This window comes from Ranitomeya variabilis, chromosome 1, assembly GCF_051348905.1.
Source record: "Ranitomeya variabilis isolate aRanVar5 chromosome 1, aRanVar5.hap1, whole genome shotgun sequence".
Classification (NCBI taxonomy): Eukaryota; Metazoa; Chordata; class Amphibia; order Anura; family Dendrobatidae; genus Ranitomeya; species Ranitomeya variabilis.
The window spans coordinates 1024633468-1024651395 of record NC_135232.1 but is presented as its reverse complement, the minus strand read 5'-3'; the positions used below and the strand labels follow the sequence as shown (position 1 = coordinate 1024651395).

Below are 17928 nucleotides of genomic sequence, written 5' to 3'. Positions count from 1 at the left end.
TCGCTCATCACTAGTGATGAACCTTCCTTTTTGGATACAAGAAAGGTGCACCCAAACTTAACATGTCCTATGAGATTGATGGTGTAAAACAGGGGTGGGTAGCCTTTTTTTGTGCCAAGGGCCATTTGAATATTTAAACCATCCTTTGGGGAGCCATATAAATTGTGAGCTAACTCCACCCACAAAGTACGTCTTGACGCTGACACTAGTGTCAGAACGTAATCTTTCATTGCACGTGCCTCAGCATTCAATAGTGAACACAGTGTGCACGTGCTCATAGAGCAAGGAGAAATTGCCAGTGGTCATCAAAACACATCTACCGACCTCAGCACTATGGTCCACCGTAATCTGCTCGGGGACAGGAGAAAAGGTCATCGCGGGCCGTAAATGGCACTCAGGCCTGAGGTTTCTCACCCATGTTCTAAAGCAGTGTTCCCCAACTCCAGTCCTCAAGAGCCACCAACAGGTCATGTTTTCAGGATTTCCTTAGTATTGCACAGGTGATGGACTTGTTGCCTGTGCAGATTCTACAATTATCAAATGATTAATACAAAGGAAATCCTGAAAACCTGACCTGTTGGTGGCTCTTGAAGACTGTAGTTGGGGAACACAGTACTGTTCTAAAGAATTACACATGCAATGTACTCAGTGTATGAAAAATCCTGTAAATAAAATGAATTATGTACAGTTTGTCCCATGGTAATAATCACTGACACGATGCTTTAAAAAGCTACTCATGGTTCATAATGAGGTCGATATTTTAAGCATCATATATTTTATATGATTATTTAAGGAATCGTGTCATTAGAAACTAAGTTATTTGAATCAGGTTTTCAAATCACTGTCTTCAATATACAAAACTTATTGTTCATCTACTAATTACTTATGGAAAGCAACTGACCCTGTATGTATAGAAGATGATTGTGAAGGGAGATGGAGGAGGTCAGGTGTGACGTCACCTGTTGTGAATTGTGGATCCTGTGTTATCTACCACCTTTCATTTTAGTCCTGTCTGTGATGATAGTAGAACTGCTGAAAAGTCCTTTGTACAGTTCTAATCTTTACTTTTTTTTTTTACAGTAGTTGATGGACCGATGTTTAACACTTACAGCACTAATATGGTGGAAGATTTGATTGTTACCAATCCCCCCGATGTTTGCCAGGTTGTTGAAGTAATGACAGAAAGTGACGAGCAGCCGACTCTTCGGGCACAGCATTACCCTCTACAAATATCGCCAGTTTCTTCATGTGCAGGTGGGATTTATTTCTATACAATGTAATTAACTAAAGAGAAACACTGGAAGATGAATATAGCAGAAGTATACACTATGTACCAGCATTCATAAATCTACTTCTGCAGGGTTACCCTCTGTTCACACCTGCGTTCTGTAATCCCATTTCTATGTTCTCTAGGAACAGAGCAATGTAATTAATGGAGGTGACATCTGTTATAATAATGGATGTGAACCGCACTCGAACCATTGACTAATATTGAGTTTGTCTAGTTTCCATAGCGGTAAATGTTTTATAGGTAAAAAAACAAAAACGCAGCAAATCGAAAATGTAAACAGGCCCCATACACATTAGACTAAAGTTAGCTGGCCATTTAATGTTGATGTATATGGGCACCTCCCGACTCAACAGATGATGTTGAGGGAGAGAAGGAACTAGCACATAACCTTTCCAAGGTTCGGTCCTTTTGTTCTGCAGGAGATAAGCCACCGCTAGAGGAGACTGACAGTGGCTCTACCCTCGAGATCACAGGAGCACTTGGCAGAGCTGAGCGCTCTTGTGCATGTTTATCCTACTTCTATATGTAGTAGGATAAACACAAATTCAATATTCTCTATGTTCGGTTTTAGTGTTTTGCTAAGTTGGTGCTGCTCTGAGAATAGGGAGAAAAAAAACCCATTGCACATGCCTGTTCTATCCGTATTTTTCATGGATTTAATACATACAGTCTGTGCTGCTATTCACAGATCTGTCTTTTTTCTGTTCACCGTGTGTCCGTGCAAATGTCACAGACACTTGTTATAAGTAGGTATGTATAATATACGTTTGTGTGTGTATATATATGTATCTCTCTCTCTCTCTCTCGCTCTCTCTCTCTGTATATATATAATATATTTTCTCTTTAGTACTTATAGGACTGAAAGGGGTTAATCGACCATGACAGGTTGATCATGAGCAGCTGAAGAGTTGGGCAGGACAGCTGCTCACCATATCTCCAACCCTGGTGTGGTTCACTTTGTGCTGATACCGCTTGAATGGCGCTGGCACCTAAGTGTCATTATTTTACTTAGGGAAACCTAGGTACTCAGAAGGGGTTGTCCGAGTAGTAGCGCCTTAATTATTTTGGCACATCTTTTAGCTGATATGTGCTATAGCAAGAAATGTATTCCAGTGATAGACTAGCATACAATTCTGTCATAATTTGTCGACCACCGCGCTAGGCCGGGCAACCTCTCAGATATTCCAAGCTCCCTTTTCAAAATGTTGGTGGAGCTGGCCAAGACTACTGCAAGAATCCAAAAACTTGCATTACGTTTTTCCACAAAAATTAGTGGACAACCTCTTTAATGAATTTGGTTCATCTTACTGCTGTGCACTGTATTGTGTACAAAAAGGCGTTTTGATGACCTGTTCTTGATGACCAGGGCCTGAGTGCCAAAATGCACTGTTGAACTATTCTTCTGCTGCATAAAACATGAAAAAGAGGATTAGCCTTTGTTTACAGCATGTTTGGGTATGCCCAATAAATGGATATGTCGTCACTGGATGAAATACAGATTAGAGTACAAGTCTCTAGAGTCCTCATCCAAAGTCCATCAGAAAAGCAAAAATAGAGAGATTAAAACTAGCATTGTAGAGTGAAAATCATTTGCAGCATTTGTGAACAACACTTATGGTTCAACTCTACAGTGTAATATCAGGATGTCCTTATAGTAACATGAAAAGTTACAGATTCAGTGTCATTTACTGATAGAAAGCTAGGGACAAAAGAGATTTAGCTTTAGGTGCCGTTGTAGAATTGTACAGTGATGGGCAACAACCACAATTTTGTCTACCTGTAGTCATTGTCACTTTTGGGCATCCATCTTTTAGCACCCACACAAGAGAGCAACTCGGGAACTCTTTTAGAGAGAGATGCTCCTTAGTTTTCGCATTGGGACCCAAAAGATCCCCTGTCATGCATGGTGTAAATGATGCATCACTGGGTGGCGGGGGTTTAAAGCATTCAGGCTATCTTCTGGTACTGTTTTCTTTGTCCTAAGATTTATGTAGTTGTTTAACAAGGATTTCTCCTCTTCTTCCATAGTAACCAACTGAGCATCTGTCATTTTACATTAGGCCTCCAAGAGCACAATTTGATTTATCTAGGTGATGATCAGCCCATCATTATGATCACTTCTATGTTAGTAGCCTTGTTTTATTGAAAGATAAGAGTAAAAAATTCCCAAAAATGACACTTGCCACCAGAATGTCATTTGCAAGTAATATACTGTATCTGTGGTTTAACCCAAAGCAGAACACTGATGGAAGCGTAATAGAGCAAGATTTTACAGATGTAGCAGAACTGAATGTTATCTTTTTAACTTGCTGATATACGGTATTCTGATGATGCAGTCCGAACTGTTACCTGCAGTCCTATGTAAAAATAAAACCAGATCACAGTGTACAGCATGATGAGTTATCCCTAATGTCCGCCTACTCATGATGTTCAGTAAATGGATAAATTATGGCTAAATATTTCAGAATGAATTCATCAAAATGTGCAAGAATTTGTCACTTTTTGAGCGTTGTGTATGGGCAGCTTTGCCCTATCTGTTAATCCTTAATTATGTTTGTATTTTAGCATTGTGAATAACCTGACGTGTCATAAAGTGCAGCACCTTGTGCAGGAAGTAATGCCATGCCTTGTTTTAATTTCATTTTCTCTTTTCATTTGGCAGAAAGTGAAACGGACAGTGTGCCCAGTGATGAAGAGGGCTCGGTGAGTGTGCTTCATATGATCATAGCTATATGTGATGTGTTTGGTTAACAGAGGCCAAGGATACTGAAAATAATAGAGATGATCTGTCCTCCTAAAGCTTCAAAATGAGGATTGAGAGATTTTAACAGTAGTCTAATCAGTCAGATGCTCCTTTTTGGCCAGTAATTTATTTCTTTTAAATAGGCTTTTTTAATAGTTTTTTTTTTTTTTATATATAGTTTCTTGATTATACCTTGGAGGTGGTGTTTTAGGGGGTGATATTGCACCCTCTAAGCTAGCGCTGGTATGGCACATTATCTCTCTTATGACTTTACATTTTATGCACATCAGGTAGGATAAGGCTATTAATCTTCAGATATAGGGTTAATCTGCAGATAAAAGCGTTATGAATGTGCCCGGCAGCTGTACTGAAAGTGCGGCACCCGGGAGAAAATTAACTTTATTCCTCCTGGGAGCTGCCTGCTTTCAGTGATAGAGGCGTGATGGTGCCCTACAGTCGCTGCCTACAACACTTTGGCTGAACAGGCTGCTCAGCAGTGCAACAGTGCAGAGAGGCTGCCAGGCAAAGTTCCTGGGCCGCTGCTCACAGTATGACTGAAATCTCGCCGACACACATGCACGACTGAAAAGCAGCAGCTCCAGGGAGAAATAAAGTTGATTTTCTTCCGGTTGCCGCACTTTCATTATAGCAGATGGTACATCCATAACGCTATTAACGTATGGACACTACTAACGTATTAAGGCCTCAAAGTAAAGATATGTGCATGAAGCCTGCATGATGGAAACATGGAGTCCTTGTGCTCCCATATTAGGAGGCAGTGGACTCTGCTGCCAGTGGTGCCTTCATATGGTGCCTCTGTACCATATTCTCTTCTAGAAGCCATACCTCCATAATGCAGCATGAAGTGAAATGTGCCGCTTTTTTTTTTTGTGTGCAAAATTATGTTATAATTAGTGATGAGCGAATATACTCGTTACTCAAGATTTCCCGAGCACGCTCGGGTGTCCTCCGAGTATTTTTTAGTGCTCGGAGATTTAGTTTTCATCGCCGCAGCTGAATGATTTACATCTGTTAGCCAGCATAAGTACATGTGGGGGTTGCCTGGTTACTAGGGAATCCCCACATGTAATCAAGCTGGCTAAGAGATGTAAATCATTCAGCTGCGGTGATAAAAACTAAATCTCCGAGCACTAAAAAATACTCGGAGGTCACCCGAGCGTGCTCGGGAAATCTCGAGTAAAGAGTATATTCGCTCATCACTAGTTATAATGTTGCATATGTAGCAGTGTATATATGTCAGGTTACAGATCTCTATAGCACATTCAGTTGTTTACGGCCTTAAGATCACACATTTTTCTTACCTTCCAATAATAATTTAAAAACTTTATTTGAAAAACTTTGCAAAACCCTATTTTAATTATAGAAGTTGTAGTATAATGAAGTCACATACTTGTATCTGTTATAAATGAATGGATCCGCATCAGGTTTGTGGCACGCTTGAGATGCTGGGGAGGTTAATGTCCCAGCTCAGTGTTTCTTGGCAGGAATGTTTGCTTTGGGAGGAGCCCTTTCATGAAGGAAAGCAGGACAGAAATTGAATGCAGGTGACTTAGTTACAGATTGTACTGCCTAACCTTGTACAATTAGCACATGCATTCACAGGGCTTCCAAGGGATAGTCACGCTTCATGGGAGGTCAAAAAAATTATTCACGATGCTGCATGTGGAAATAAAACCTCTCATTAACATGTTAACGGAGTAGTCAATACCTTTCCAGTAAAATGCAATTTTACTGGATGTTTCATGGAGGTCAGTCATAGGAAAATCTATTGACTGTGAAAAATGATTCATCACTTATCCAGTGCTTGATGATAATGTAAAGGATGAAGGCAAAAACTCACAATGACGTCTACCAAAAACAAATGATCATGGTGCAGACATTCTGTGGCACCCAGAAGGTAGACCTAGAAGGATTTTGGTGGTCAATCTAACGTCTGCTATTAAAAAGCATACAGTGCGGTCTGCCTTTTTTCTATAATCTGTTGATGACTATCTAAAGTTTACGGCCAGCATTAGTTATCCTCACATTATAGAAGAAAATTCCTTTGCCAGGTTGTTAACATAATGCGTCTCTACAAGCTTTGTATTGGGCCTTGGTCTCAAAGTTATTCCACCGACCATGTCACCAGCATCAAATATCCTACCGTAGTGCCCTGTAAGGCAGGGTTCATATTGCATTGCTGCAGATGCTCCATCTGCGCTATCGGTGACGGACCCGGAAACGCTGCAGCCCGCTTCTGAGGGTCCATCACAGAATGACGGCACATCGCTAACGCATGCCGATAATGACATGCGTTAGTGATGCGCTACATAGTGGCAGTCAATGGGTGCGCTAACGCATCCGTTACATAGCTTTATTGCCGCTGTGTAATGGATGCCGTCAGCGCATTGTCATTGACGCAATGTGAACCTGGCCTAATAATTCAGTGCAGAGGAAAGTTGCAACTTCTAGTAGCGCTACTTGAAAACCACAGCAGGTGCAAAGATCAGGTACATGAAGAGCCCAGTACTGCTACCCTTATGTGTAATGTTGCGTAAACATCTTTGTCACTGATGGGTTTTGGAGCGGCGTCTTTAGAACTTTCCAGTTTCCGCTTCCCTAAATCTTCACTCAGCCATATGGCATACTGAAGGTATAACTGTTGTATTTATTAATATTATGTAATTTAGCGTTGAGGAAAAAAAACAACCGTATTTTTGCTGTGGGACAGGGCTGTATTATTCCCGTTTGGGCATCCATACTAACACACCATAATTTTTTTTTAAGAGTCGATTGCAGAGTCACAAGGCTGTTGAAAATAAAGAATGTGTACGGACAACAAGTCCAAGAGGTTTCTGCAATCTCCCTGGCATGGCAACATTTGTAACGTCCAATATACCAGACCTCCAGGTCACGATAAAAGAAGAGACATATCCTATGCCCTATAATTCATCATGGCCAGTTTTTCCAGAAGGCAACCCCTGCACACAGGCAGGCAGCATCTCGACAATAACCACCACTCGAAAAGACCATGAAACCAGAGCTACCGTCATTAAGAAGACATCAGATGTTACTCAGCCAAGACTCAAGACATTCTAACAAGGACTTGTGTTGTGAATAGTTTTTTTACTTTTGTCTTTGTCTGAGAGAGAAGCAACATGTTGTGTTATAGTATTTAATTCACAGTTATCTGCCTTTGGGTGCTGTTAAAAGACCATCAGTGAGTGAGGAAAGTGAATGTGGATACCTATGGTTTTCTCAGGAGTAAGGCCTTGCTAAAAAGGTCGAAAAGATAAACCGAAAACAGGACCAAGACTGCCAGTCCACATAAAAATGGCCTTAGATTGGACTGGGGGAATGTAATATGGATAGAATATGCTCATTTTCTTAAGGAAACTTAAATCTAGATTGTAAATATGTACATTATTTGCCGCAGTTTTAGCACATTGGCATTTTGCTTGTGCACCTTAAAAAAACAAACAAGTACTTACTGAAACATGGCTGTCTATAGCACTGCTGTAAGTTCTAGTTAGGCTACAGCCTATCGATAAAGGGGTTGTCCACTACTCGGACATCGCCTTTTCAATGATTATATTTCCCCATGTAAAATAAAAATAACCTGCATTCGCCTCCGGTGCCTGCACCATTCCAGCGATGTCGGTGCTGGGCCTCCCATGGCTCGTGTGACATTGGCTGCAGGGATCACATGAAATAATAATGACCGCTAATGGGTCATGTGACTCTCTCCTACGTCTGACAAGACTAAAATCCTGAAAGAGCTAAAATTATTATTGCTCCAGATGTCCATTTTGTCCGAAGGAAGTGAGAGTGAAGCAGTCCATTACCAGCCGCTTACTTATTGGCTGCTGGGCTTGGGTTGCACAAAAAAGGCCTTGTGAGGCCCGGTAGGACCAACACTGAAAATACTTGGACTGTGCTGGCACAAAAGGTGCGTACAGGCTGTTTTTATTTTATGTGGGGGAATATAGTAATTGAGAAGGGGTTGTTTAAGTAGTGAGCAACCTCTTTATTCTTGGGTAAGAAGACTAGTGCAATCAAAATGTGAAAGTATTCACTATAGCAATCAATCAAATTCTAGTAGCCATAAGAAATTAAAACAAAATAAGTCACCTTATTGGTTGCTTTGGGTAATACCTATATTTTTTGTCTGCATTTGATTTCATACGCAAGACTTGATAATCATTCACAAAGCAAACAAGATACCCGACTGCTACAACAGTGAATGGTTTATGTACTGTAAATGAAGATTACAGTTTTTATGATAAATTAAATATTAAAAATATAGCTTATTTTATAAATTTTCTCATACGTGAGGTACAATAGGAATTTAGGTCTCTTCACAGTTCTTATATCCTCTTCATAATATTCTTATGCAAATTAGAAAAATATAACTAATATTTCCCAAAGTTTTTTTTTTATTGTTTTATACAGGGAATATTTAATTTTAAATCTAAACTGAATATAATTGCTGTTTTGGGTTTTTTTTTGTGTTTTTTTTTACTTTTTATACAACAGATTTATTTTATGATTCAGTTTCCTGTTTGCTAACAGAATGGCACATTACCTAATTTTTTAACACGAAACTGAATATTGATTTATTATGTAGAATGCAACTTATCCTGTGGATTGAAAAATAAATATTGATTGCAGTTCTATTTGTTGATGTCTTGAATCTTTAGTTTTTTTTAGATTTATTATATTGCTACACTAACTGTTCCTACTCTTTGTTCATCAGAAATGATCACACACAGTAAAGGAAAACTTTGAAGTGTCATGTATGATGCGTTTCTGGGTAGCACACCCCCTTCATCAAATCCAGGACCAAGCTGGAATTGAAGTTCAGGCCTGACACTTGATAGCACACAGGCTAATTGCTGTGTGGTGAATGTAAAATTCTTCTTCTTCTTCTCCCTTCTTCTTTCTTCTTCTTCCCTAGCGTAAGTAAATGATAAACCTGTAAAAAACATAGGGTACTTGGTTAACTTTTTTTTTTATCAGAAAAGCGTAAAATATGTAAGCTCCAGAAAACGCAAGGAAAGCAGTTTTTTTGGGGAATTTTGATAACCCGAGTATCTATTACGATGCTATCTTCACAGAACACGAGGTATATGCATCAGCTTCTTAATACAGCATAACAGGAAGTCTGAAAACCCTTTTACCAGAGAGTGAAGCCAGAGTACAACAAATATATGCATTACATTCAACTAAGCATATAACAGTAACAACATCGCCATCTACTGTCAGAAAAGTGTAAACTCCTCCTGCACACAAATAAGTCTGTCTGTATCTGTTCCATATCTGCCAACAATAGAAGCCTGCCCTAGAGGAAGACAAGAGAAGACGGTGGAGCTAGGTGACCTCCTGAATGAGCAGAGAGGAAGGGGAGAAGCCACAGAAGCATGAGAAGCCTGCCTTAGAGGAAGACCAGAGAAGACAGTGGAGCTAAGTGACCTCCTGAGTGATCCACAGCTGGCACTGGTCCATGTATTTCCAGATGGGGAAATCCAGCTGAGGTCTCATTCAGTTCAACATTGAATAAGTATTATAAATAGAACAGGTACAGTGCAAATACAGCTCTGGCAAAAATTAAGAGACCACTGCAAAACTTTCAGTTTGTCTGATTTTTCTGTTTATAGGTATATTTTTGAGTAAAATGTAAATTGTTCTTTTTATTCTATAAACTTCTGACAACACGTCTCTGAATTTCCAAGCAATAAATTTTGTTGTTTTTTTTCTGAAAAGGAGAAATAGTCCAAATTAAAAAAAAAAACAAAACCGTGATTTCAGACCTCAAATAATGCAAAGAAAACAAGTTCATAATAATTTAGAAACAAAAATACTAATGTTTTAACTCAGGAAGAGTTCAGAAATCAATATTTTGTGGAATAACCATGATTTTTAATCACAGCTTTCATGCGTCTTGGCATGCTTTCCACCACTCTTTCACAAGCAGTTCATCTTTGTTTGATGGCTTGTGACTATTAGTGATGAGCGAGGTTCACGGGCTGCGCAGTGGGCCGCAAGGGGACATCAGCGGTTTCTAGTGTCTCCCATGGCCTCTCGCATTCAATGTGGCTACACACCCGTCCGGGTGGTCGTGATGGAGGGGAGTCTATGTCGACAAGCAGGAGTTCCTCGGCCACCCGGGCCGGGTCAATGGCGCCGTCCGCCTCCGCGGTATCTCCGGCGTCAGCCTCCTCCTCCACAGATTGCGGTACCAGCGCTTGGGGATGACTTGGCCCCTCACTGGCAGCGGCTTTACGCCGACACAGACTCTGGAGTTGGCATAGCTCTTCCACTTCCGCCCCGAGGATTTCTTGGTCCTCGCAACCTAGTGAGAGCTTGCTTGACTCCCATTGGCTGGGACTGGTGCGGGCCTTCTCCCCCTCTTCCGGGCTACCTCCGCTCGCCATGTTGCCAATCCGACTCCGTCTCGCGTCGTCCAGGGCTTCTGGCTTTTCCCCGTTCGGAGGGCGGTTCCTCTTCCCGCCACCGTCCCAGACTAGGAGGCGGACCTCCCTCGTTGATGGGCATATCTCCCGAACACAGTAGTACCTGTGAGGGGCTGGCTCAACCTTCGCGCCATTCTTCCAAGCTACTCCCATGAGGACACGCCCCACTCTTCCTGCACGCCACGTGGTGTCGCAATCAGGGTGGATTGATTTAAATCACGCCGATTTAAATCATGATTTAAATCACAATTTAAATCAAAAGATTTTTTTCTATTTAAATCGGATCGATTTAAATCATGATTTTAATCATGATTTAAATCACTGATTTAAATCAAAAGGTTTTTTTTAATATAAATCACGATTAAAATGAGAAGTGAGAGCAGTGCGCATGTGCACCCATAGTTACACGGACGAAACTAGGGGCAACGATCTAACGCCAGGGTGAGGGGGGGACCCCAAAGTAAGTAAAAATCTTTTTTGTTTTACTATATGGCAATAGGTAGGTGTTTAAAAGCAGCATGTCTTAATTGTATAAACTATTAATAGCCTCCACATTTTGTTCATACTGCCCCTTTAATTCCACACTTCTAGCTTGGTTTCACTTTTGGTTTAGTTTCTTTTTCCATTCAGTTGACATGCCCAAACTTGTTGGATAGTCAGCATCCTACAGAAACCTCTGGAAGAGCATGGCATTGTGAATGTTACACATATACAGCCTTTATTCTACTGAGTTAAACAACTCAGCTTTATCTCATGATGGAAGAACCTTTGGATGGTAAAATATTTTCCTCAAAAAGCAGTTTATTGAAAAAAATCCGATTTAAATCAAAAAAATCCGATTTAAATCAAAAAAATCCGATTTTTTTGATTTTTTTAAAAAAACATTGATTTTTATCCACCCTGACTCGCAATGGTGGCGGTTTTGGCGGCAAGAGCAATACACAGTCTTTGCAATAAGTCACAGTCCAAGCACAATAAATCACAGTTCCAAGGCACACATGACCTGATTCTTCAGGCTTAAGTAGATCCTGTTCGTGACGCCAAGTTGGAGCGCCCCCACTGCCGCAGGGCCGAGGGGCACCCGGTACCGGGCCTCTGTCTCGGTTCTGGGGTTGTCACGGTGGCTAGGCCCGGTCCGTGACCCTGCTGAGGGGCGTCCAGTGAAAGTTGCCAATGTGCGGATGGTGTGGTGTGGTGTGGTGTAGGTCGCGGTGAATAACGAAGACACCAGGTTGCAGTCTCTTTACCTCTTTACTGAAGGCTTCAGGATCCTCAGTCCGGAATACGGTCAACCGGGCTACCTGAGTCCGGCCGGTCCGATGGCACCTCCAGAGTTCCCTTTGCAGGAGGAAATCTGTGCCTACCTTCTAGCGCTTGTGTGTTGCAGTCCTTCCCTGCTGTGCTTACGGGATAGTCCTCACAACTGTTGTCTGTATCTGAAGTTCCCTCACAACTCGATTATGATGTTCTTCTTCGTCCCCCAGATGATATGGCTAGGACGCACCCGTATGACGGGTAGGCTCGGAGGTCTTCCGGGACCCTAGAGTCGCCCCTCTCCAATTGTTGCCCCCTGTGTCTGCTTAGGTGATGTTGGGTGAGACAGCCCGCCTATAACTGACTGTCCTGCCGTAGGTTTGAAGTAAGGCCTGGAGCTCAATACTTCCTCGGCGTTTCCGGCCACCGGCTGGGCGCCTCAGTAGGATGTTGCCTCGTCTTACAGCACGACTCCTACTGGTGTTTCTCCTTGTTGCGTTGATCTCGTTTCTCACTCAGCACAATAAACCTCGCTTCTTGTCCTTTCTTGGGGTACCGCCGTAATGAAGTGCAGGCGCGGTCCCTTAACGTTCTTTCTGTTCGCTAGGCCTCTGTCAGGATCCTACCCCTGACAGGGACCCCCCTGAATCTTCCCCTGCAACACCCTCTGCCACAGGATGTTGCCTGGTTCCAACCCAGTCAGCTTCTCTCTAACTTCCTATCTAACCCCCAGTTTTACCAGTCTGTGAGGAGTGGCCTAATACAGGGTGGAGCGCGGTATTTTGCTGATTTGGGAATGAAATAAAAAAATTATGATCATTAGAAAAATTTATTTTATATTTTAATTATACTGAACAGTAATGGAATTTTTAAATTACATGGTTTTAAATAGTGTATCTGGCAAATGTCGACCTTCGCTATCCACACACTGCTGCATACGTTTTCTGAAGTTTTCATGAACTCTAACAAGCATCTCCACTGGTATTCTGCCAATTTCAGCTTCAATATTGTTCCTTAGGTCTTCCAAGGTGTTGGGACGGTTGATATACACCTTAGACTTCAGGTAACCCCAAAGGAAAAAATCGCATGGGGCTAAATCTGGTGAGCGTGCTGGCCAGTTCACATCTCCCCTCAAAGAGATAAGCCGTCCAGGAAACATTTGCCTCAAACAATTCATGGTAACCCTCGCTGTGTGTGCAGTGGCACCATCCTGTTGGAACCATGTATCCTCTAGTTCCATTGCCTCAAGAGCCGGCTGAAAATAATCCTGTATCATAGACAAGTACCGTTCGGAGTTCACAGTTATGGCACGACCGTTATCCTGAAAAAAGTAAAGACCAATGATGCCTACTCGTGATATGGCGCACCACACAGTGACGCGGTCCGAATGCAGAGGTCTCTCGTGAACTTCTCTGGGGTTTGTTTCACTCCAGTAACGCATATTTTGTTTGTTTACACACCCACTGAGGTGAAAATGTGCCTCATCAGAAAAAAACAAAATTGCGTCACGGGGTATCGTTGCTAACATGTCTTCACAAGAGGTCCGCCGTGTCAAATAGTCCCGTGCTGACAATTGTTGGACCACGCACATTTTATACGGGTGAAAATTCAGTTCATCATGAAGAATCCGGTGGAGAGAACGTCTTGAAATGCCAAGAGCAAATGATTGCCTCCGAGCAGAGCGTTTCGGAGATTGCAGTACTGCTGCTCTAACTCTCTCGATGTTTTGTGGTGTTGTAATCCTTCTCTCAGGTCCCCTTCGTACACATGACACATTCCCTGCTGTTCTGAATGCATTCACCCAATTTACAATTGATTGCCGTCCAGGAACACGTCCGCGTGGAGGAACAGCGAATTGTAAACGAAAAGCACGCTGCACTGCAATGATCGAGTGGGCATTTGAAAAATACGCTTCAACACAAAATGACCTCTCCTCACATGTCCACTGCATGATGGCAACTGAAAGGCGGAGGAATACAAATCTCCCATCAGCCACTGTAAGCCACACCCACTCTCCCCTCTCTTCGACCGACAGTGCCGCCACAGCATGCAGTGCAAAAAAGCAAATTACCGCGCTCCACCCTGTACATAGCACCCTTAGCTCCCCCTGGAGGCCAGACCGTGAAGTGTATTGGTGTCTGTGATACCTGGTCAGGTGAACTCCTTCAGTGCCATCAGACGTACCATAGCCCCCCTTAGCGGCGGAGCATCAGTACTGCAACGACCAGGACTCTGGGGCGCTGCAGTAGACATATAGAAGAGGTGGCTGTGAAAATGTGGCTTTCTCAATTCACTTCTGCTGTAAGTTCTGAAAACAACAGTTACAAGTATGTTCAGTAAGTTTTGGAACTACCATAGAAATTAATGGAGATAACAATGCATTTATCAGCCATTTATGGCATATTCTGTGGATGTGTCATAAATATCTCAGATGGTAGTACTCTTTACATTTCTCTGGGCATCTTTCCCTCTTTTTCAGCAAATGACCAAAAATGAACATTTGTTGTCCCAGATACAGAAGCAGTCTAGTAAGTAACTTGAGCCCTTAACCTGCTCAGAACATTAAAACCAAACCTGGGAAATTCCCCACTCGTGCATTCCTCTGAGAGTGTAATTACGGTAAAACTACAGCTTAAGTGTTCAAACAATGTGAATTGTGCAATCCGTGTTACATAAAAACAGAACCATATTTGTACAGCATGGGTTTAACATAAATCTTATCTGACTTGCATAAATCAATTAAACCATAAAGGTTTTCTTTCAAAATAATATGGTGAAGAATATTATTTATTACACAAGGTATGAGGAGAAGCGGAATTGTTTTATTAAAATAATGCAAGCACAGTTTATATTGAGTTATGTACATTCTGTATACTGCATTCTCTTGAGTCTAACGACACTGGCGCTGTGCCACTCTGCCAGCCCGTGCACAGTTTACTACTGAAGATATGGCGTTGTGATGTTTTTTTGGTTGCATAACTTTTACATGTGAAAGAAGTTAACCTGTACAAGGCCAAAAAGTTTTGTTTAATCTAGGAGTCAAAAAACAGAATACTTTAAAGGAGGAACTGAGTCTGAAATACAGCTCTGACAAAAAAATTAAAAGACCACCACATCAAAACCCTATCATGGGCAGCCCAATCTTCAGACCTGAACCCCATTGAAAACCTCTGGAATGTAATCAAGAGGATGATGGATAGTCACAAGCCATCAAACAAAGAAGAACTGCATACATTTTTGCGCCATAAGCAGTGTGAAAAACTGGTGGAAAGCATGCCAAGACGTATGAAAGCTGTGATTAAAAATCATGGTTATTCCACAAAATATTGATTTCTGAACTCTTCCTGAGTTAAAACAGTATTGTTGTTTCGATTATGAACTTGTTTTCTTTGTATTATTTGAGGTATGAAAGAACCGTTTTTTTGTTGACCATTTTTCTTTGTCAGAAAAAAAAAAAAATGTATTGCTAGGAAATTCTGAGACGTTGTCAGAAGTTTATAGAATAAAATAAAAAATTAAATTTTACTCAAAAAATATACCTATAAATAAAAATTTAGACAAACTGAACATTTTTCAGTGGTCTCTTAAATTTTTGCCAGAGCTGTATGTATAATGTAGCTTTGTCGCCATAAAAGGAGGTGGCCCAGACACATTTCTTGCACAGTGGCCCCAAGCTGTCAGTGTCCACCCCTGACCCATACACAATATGTGTAGGACTGGCCATCTGGCAAATGCCAGAAGGGCCTGTCTGGTCATGGGCTGCCTTGTCTGCTACAGTTGTGGCCAAAAGTATTGACACCCCTGCAATTCTGTCAGATAATACTCAGTTTCTTCCTGAAAATGATTGCAATCACAAATTCTTTGGTATTATTATCTTCATTTAATTTGTCTTAAATGAAAAAACACAAAAGAGAATGAAGCAAAAAGCAAAACATTGATCATTTCACACAAAACTCCAAAAATGGGCCAGACAAAAGTATTGGCACCCTCAGCCTAATACTTGGTTGCACAACCTTTAGCCAAAATAACTGCGACCAACCGCTTCCGGTAACCATCAATGAGTTTCTTACAATGCTCTGCTGGAATTTTAGACCATTCTTCTTTGGCAAACTGCTCCAGGCCCCTGATATTTGAAGGGTGCCTTCTCCAAACTACCATTTTTAGATCTCTCTACAGGTGTTCTATGGGATTCAGGTCTGGACTCATTGCTGGCCACCTTAGAAGTCTCCAGTGCTTTCTCTCAAACCATTTTCTAGTGCTTTTTGAAGTGTGTTTTGGGTCATTGTCCTGCTGGAAGACCCATGACCTCTGAGGGAGACCCAGCTTTCTCACACTGGGCCCTACATTATGCTGCAAAATTTGTTGGTAGTCTTCAGACTTCATAAGCCATGCACACGGTCAAGGAGTCCAGTGCCAGAGGCAGCAAAGCAACCCCAAAACATCAGGGAACCTCCGCCATGTTTGACTGTAGGGACCGTGTTCTTTTCTTTGAATGCCTCTTTTTTTTCTCCTGTAAACTCTATGTTGATGCCTTTGCCCAAAAAGCTCTACTTTTGTCTCATCTGACCAGAGAACATTCTTCCAAAACGTTTTAGGCTTTTTCAGGTAAGTTTTGGCAAACTCTAGCCTGGCTTTTTTATGTCTCGGGGGAAGAAGTGGGGTCTTCCTCGGTCTTCTACCATACAGTCCCTTTGTATTCAGACGCCGACGGATAGTACGGATTGACACTGTTGTACCCTCGGACTACAGGGCAGCTTGAACTTGTTTGGATGTTAGTCGAGGTTCTTTATCCAACATCCGCACAATCTTGCGTTGAAATCTCTTGTCAATTTTTCTTTTCCGTCCACATCTAGGGAGGTAAGCCACAGTGCCATGGGCTTTAAACATCTTGATGACACTGCGCACTGTAGACACAGGAATATTCAGGTCTTTGGAGATGGACTTGTAGCCTTGAGATTGCTCATGCTTCCTCACAATTTGGTTTCTCAAGTCCTCAAACAGTTCTTTGGTCTTCTTTCTTTTCTCCATGCTCAATGTGGTACACACAAGGACACAGGACAGAGGTTGAGTCAACTTTAATCCATGTCAACTGGCTGCAAGTATGATTTAGTTATTGCCAACACCTGTTAGGTGCCACAGGTAAGTTACAGGTGCTGTTAATTACACAAATTAGAGAAGCATCACATGATTTTTCGAACAGTGCCAATACTTTTGTCCACCCCCTTTTTTATGTTTGGTGTGGAATTATATCCAATTTGGCTTTAGGACAATTCTTTTTGTGTTTTTTCATTTAAGACAAATTAAATGAAGATAATAATAACAAATAATTTGTGTTTGCAATCATTTTCAGGAAGAAACTGAGTATTATCTGACAGAATTGCAGGGGTGTCAATACTTTTGGCCACAACTGTACGTTATCCGAATCTGTGTTCTCAAGATACCCATACTGTTAAAGGGAATCTGTCACCACTTTTTTGGGCTACCAGGTAAAAATACCAAATCAGTGCCCCCTACGCATTACACAAGTACATCTGATACCCCCTGACTCCCCACATATGATCCATAAATACCTATTTTATTCCTCCCATGCTGTATGTTAATATGGTCAGTCCGGTCCGATGGGCGGGGCTTAGTGTCCGTTTCTCCCCCTCGCTTGCATCTACGCAATCCTTGGGGTGAATTTCGGCAATTGCGTAGTTTTCACGTGTGCGCGTTCTAAAGGCATCTCGCGTGTGTGCATTATGCTTTGCCCAACAGTGGGCAAAGCAGAAAAGCTGAATCGCGCATGTGCCGGCATACGCGATTGCTTTCTATGGCCCGGAACACAGAAATGGCAGCAAAATACTTCCGGTACATAGAAAGCAATCGCGTATGCCGGCGCATGCGCAATACAGCTTTTCTGCTTTGCCCACTGCTGGGCAAAGCATACTGCACACGTGCGAGATGCCTTAGGAATGCGCAAAAACTACGCAATCGCTGAAATTCACCGCAAGGAATGCGTAGAAGCAAGCGAGGAGGGGGAGGGAGAGACGGACACTAAGCCCCGCCCATCGGACCGGACCGACCATATTAACATACAGTGCAGGAGGAATAAAAAAGGTATTTATGGATCATATGTGGGGAGTCAGGGGGTATCAGAAGTACTTGTGTAAAGCATAGGGAACACT

The 17928-nt window shown here is 42.0% G+C and overlaps 1 protein-coding gene across 4 annotated transcripts in view; it reads left to right on the top strand.

The window, feature by feature from the left end:
* Nucleotides 1-8710, top strand: part of IRF2 (interferon regulatory factor 2) — a 196223-nt gene extending 187513 nt beyond the window's left edge. For all 4 annotated transcript variants that reach the window (XM_077279594.1, XM_077279592.1, XM_077279593.1 and 1 more), the window contains exons 7-9: nt 1081-1254; nt 3954-3994; nt 6822-8710. In XM_077279594.1, coding sequence (XP_077135709.1) covers nt 1081-1254; nt 3954-3994; nt 6822-7133 — 527 coding nt within the window. In that variant the 3' untranslated portion in view covers nt 7134-8710. The remainder of the gene's footprint in view (nt 1-1080; nt 1255-3953; nt 3995-6821) is intronic.
* The last annotated feature ends 9218 nt before the right edge of the window (nt 8711-17928 follow it).